The 4,372-nt window shown below is 41.8% G+C and overlaps 1 protein-coding gene across 1 annotated transcript; it reads left to right on the top strand.

Moving 5' to 3' along the window:
- The first annotated feature begins 476 nt into the window (after positions 1-476).
- Positions 477-3,920, top strand: LOC108070548 (uncharacterized). The gene has a single exon (XM_017161073.3). The coding sequence runs from the start codon at positions 735-737 to the stop codon at positions 1,488-1,490; it is 756 nt and encodes a 251-aa protein (XP_017016562.1). The 5' UTR covers positions 477-734; the 3' UTR covers positions 1,491-3,920.
- Positions 3,921-4,372: the final 452 nt, after the last annotated feature.

Below are 4,372 nucleotides of genomic sequence, written 5' to 3'. Positions count from 1 at the left end.
AGGGACTGCAAAAAAAACAACAAAAAGTAAAAAAACATGAAATAAAAACGCTGCAGAGACGCTGGAGGCCAAAGCGAAATCAGGCGAACAACTAATGACAATAAGGCGCGAACTGGGAAAATCCCTTCCTCCCCCGCCCTAAAACAAAAAACAAGAAATATCACGCATACGCCGCGTTGCCTGAGGTTGCTAACAAAAATATCACGCATACGCCGCCGTGCAGCAGCGAAATCAAAACACAAACCCAAATCCAGTGACTGCATCGGGTTTTCCTGAGCGCGTGACCAAAACAGAGAGAAAGGGCCAGAGACTCTCTCTCAGCGAGACAGAGAGAGAGAGAGAGAGAGCGCAGCGAGAGAGTGGCTTTCTCACGAAGGAGTTTCCCCCACATCATCATCGTCATCATGATGAGCATAAGTGCGACGTCGTGTGCCAGTTGGGAAATTGCATTTTCCCTCAGTTCTGTTTCAGTTTCGAGTCCGTGCAGTCGTGTTGGCCGGAGTGAAAATTCGCCAGGAAAATTTGCAGAAGTAGAGAAAGTAGAAAATAGAAATAGAGAAAAGTAAATAAGCAAACAAGTGCAGTCATTTTTCGGGAGAGGGAGATTAATCCCCCAGACCTAGCATAGATACCTACATTTTTTGGTGGACAAAACAAACACACAACTAGCGGAGAGTGCTGCTGGTGCTGGAGAACTAAGGCACAGCGACTTGACAACCAACAACCAAGCAACCATGTCGACGCTACCCTTCCTCCTGAGCGTCGCCGACGAGCTGGACAACATCCATTCGCAGTCCTACATGGACGACTTTGGACTGGGCTTCCATCCGCACCGCCAGTACTATCGCACCCCGACCATCCAGCTGTCCCTGCCGGCCAGCACGGACTGGACGGGTCGGGACTGGTCCCAGGCAACAGGCAGGCACACTCGCTACCGTAGCTACAAGTTTTACGATGACTCCCAGAACAATCTGGAGGAGGAGGAGCAGGCGGAAGAGCAGCAGCAGCAGCAGCCTTTGCCCGAGGAGCAGGTGGTGCTACCGCAGGAGCTGCGTCAGCACCAACAGGACAACCAACAGATGCAAATTTCCGAGGTCCAATCCTCGAATGCCACCACTGCCACCACTCGCAAGGGCCTGGGCATGGTCAACTCCCACTCGCACGATGTGGGCGTGGGCGGCTTGGGCCTGAATCTCAAGTCCGGCGAGGAGGAGGATGACGAGAACATTGATCGCACCGTTCGCATGTACAATCTGTCCAAGAAGTGCTGCAAGAACTACTATCGTCATGCTTTGGAGACCGGACCGGGGGCCAGTGGCCGGGTCAAGTGCAGCAATCTGCGCTCCGAGAGCCACAAATCCAGCTCCAGCTCCGAGGAGAGCCTGCAGAAGATACCCTCGCCGATAGAGTTCCTCACCTGTTTCCTGGTGAAGAAGTCGCGCACCCCGAAGAGCTCCTCCGGAGCGGGCCAGCAGCTGAAGAAGACATAGAACACGGCCCGGCTGCTGCCGGCAGCAGCGATGTCCGCCAGGACCTCCACGCTTAGCTCCACGGCCACCAGCGGTGCCGTGACGAGCGCCAGCATGGACACGGAGACGGCGACATCGAAGCGGCGCAGCAACTGCTTCTGAATGTTGGCCGGAGTCGGCGTCGTGTGTGGCCAGGCCTGGAGCTGGCTGCAGCGCTGCGGGGAACTGCCCAGCTCGGAGCCCACGTCGCTGCCAGCCACACGTCTCGGTCGCATTGCCTACTAGGCCCACTTGTCCGACTCCGAATCTTGTCCAGAGGTGGCATAAACCAAAGGGGGGAATACGCTTTGGGTGATTTTTTTTTTTGTGAGTTATTGAGTTGGATGAACCTTTTGGGTTATCCTTTGGCTTGAATATGGAAAATAAAGGAATTTATCAAAGGGATTTTGTAAGGATAGGGATTTTGATTTGCACTGGCAGGAAATTTGTGAAATTAAGAAGCCTTGTAATCAAGATATTTATGAGGCTTTTAAAGCTAGTGTTCTTTTTTATGGAGATTATTTTTAAAGGACATTTAAATATAAATCAAATTTCACTTGTAAAAGTGTTGCTGTTGTGGAACTACTACAAATTTCATTTAAAAACCCATTTAAAAATACAATTTCCCAGTGCAAACTTAACCAGGCCAAAAGCAAATTGAAGCTTAAAGCAAAGAATAATAAATATTTCCAAGAACTATACGAGTACGTGTATTAATAATGTAAAAAATAAACAACAACTATTAAGCCAACACCGAAAAATTTTTGCAACCAAAACACACACAATTTTTAAAGCCAGATTTATACTAAAAAAAAAATGAAACTTAAATGAAACCAAGAATTTGTTAAGCAAACGTTTTTTATACAATTTTTTGATACCAAGCAAAAGATATAACTTATATATGGATATTATATTAATACTGGGAATGTTTGATTAAATCAAGTAACCAAAGAAAGGAGAAGGGAGAATCGAGTTGAACTAAAGCCTTTGAAGCACCACAGTTTTGATTTGATAATTTGACACAAGAGAAACTTTTATAATGTATAATTTTACAATGAAAATGTTCCTTCCTATTAAGCAGTTTTAAAGGATATAAAAATCTTTCAGGGAAATTATTTTTCAGACACACTATTTTATGCTTTCATTACAGATTTTTTAAAATTAAACTTCAAGGTATTGGTTCAGCTGGAAGCTCTTCACAATTTTATACAAGCTGTTAGCTGTTTTAAGCCAAATAAATTGCGGGCTAATTCAATAGGTCTTCTGACACACACACACTTACACTTACACTATGACTATACACAGCAATACCAGTGCAATGCCAATGTTTCATTTTCACACAAACACGGGAAACTTTTATTTTCCCCTATTTTTCCTGTACTAAAAGCCCAGCTAACTGAAAAATGTTGAACAAAATACAAAAAAAAAATGTAGCAGGAAAGCTGGCGGAACTTTTCCGCAATGTCGGCAAGTGTTTGGGCCAGAGAAACGGGCGGGGGCGCGCCCCATGAAAAGTGAAACATGTTTTCAATTTCCTTTTTTCGGGGGACTGTAAACAAGTCAATAGCGAACTACGGCTAAGGACAAACACACAGAAGACCTTGGTCCCAATTTCAAATTAGTGAAAAAGCAAAACCCAAACAGAAACGAAAACAGAAAACAGATTTTGTAGGAGAATTGCAAATGGAAAACATTTTTGGGGCTTGAGTATAGATAAACGCTGGAACACAGATATATCAGAATAAAAATATATATTTATAGTTTTGTAGTCAGATATTCTCCTCGACAAACCAAAAATATTTGCGTGTTCTAAATGTATTCTAAATGTTAAAAACACAAACCAAATCCGAAGGCAAGAAAAATATTTCAAAAGTATTTACAACTAATCAAGAACAAGTTTAGCCAGAACAGAGAACATTTTATATATATATGTATACTATATGTGTAGCCACACTGTTTGCACCCTTCAGAGTTTAGAAACAACATTAAATAAATACGCAGAATGTAACCAAGTGTATCGCAAAAACTCATAGCTTTATAAATTCAAAAATCAAGGTCAGCATCAAATCTCTCGGATAAATGTAATACTTAAGAGCTCCAAACCAAAACCCCCACAAATATGCCACAAAAGAAATTGTTAACAAGAATTATGGTACTTAGCTGTAGTTTGGACTAACGAGTTTTGCCAGTAGCTCTTGAACCACTTTTATCTAGATGGAAAAGCATTTTAACATAGGCCAATTCCGGGCATCACTCATCCAATATCGAGATATATAGTATATATATATTCAAAGTAATTTAGATGTTCCTCAGAACACACCATCATGGCGCAAGAAACCTCTCGTAACTACATACTTTATCAACGAACAAGCACTCAACGCATATCATTCCAATACAATAGATTTCAGCTAAATCGTATTCAACTTGAGATTCAATAAATAAATAAAGAAAAAAAAACAAGGGTGTTTTATTTGTAGATAGAAAAAGATGAAGGGATTAACTTGAAAAGAATTTATTAGATAAATTAAGTAGCTTTACTCTAAGAACCTAGTAAACATATTATTAAAACTTGTTTAAATAGTTAAAAAAAACTCTCTTTTGATAACAATCTCTTTGATTCACTTCTTCTGACACACCATAAATATCCTTTTACAAAGCGAAGACAGCTCCTTGCTCCCTCCTGGCCCTGACAGACAAACGTGCAAGGTCATTTGTGCGTCCTCCACACAAAACTTGTCACTAGCATTAATTTTACTGTCTTGGCACAAATAGAAAATAACGAAAAAAAAAAGAAAACTGACACTCAAAACTGTCCGAAGGCATTTACAAATGTTCAAGAGCAAGTATGTGAGTTTTTGTACATA

Source organism: Drosophila kikkawai, chromosome 3L, assembly GCF_030179895.1.
Source record: "Drosophila kikkawai strain 14028-0561.14 chromosome 3L, DkikHiC1v2, whole genome shotgun sequence".
In the NCBI taxonomy this organism is placed as follows: Eukaryota; Metazoa; Arthropoda; class Insecta; order Diptera; family Drosophilidae; genus Drosophila; species Drosophila kikkawai.
Note: the sequence above shows the minus strand (reverse complement) of the source record. Positions and strands in the feature narration are given on the sequence as shown.

What these genes read in the sequence shown, in the direction of transcription:
- LOC108070548 (XM_017161073.3), top strand. Translation starts at nt 735, where the DNA reads ATGTCGACGCTACCCTTCCTCCTGAGCGTCGCCGACGAGCTGGACAAC.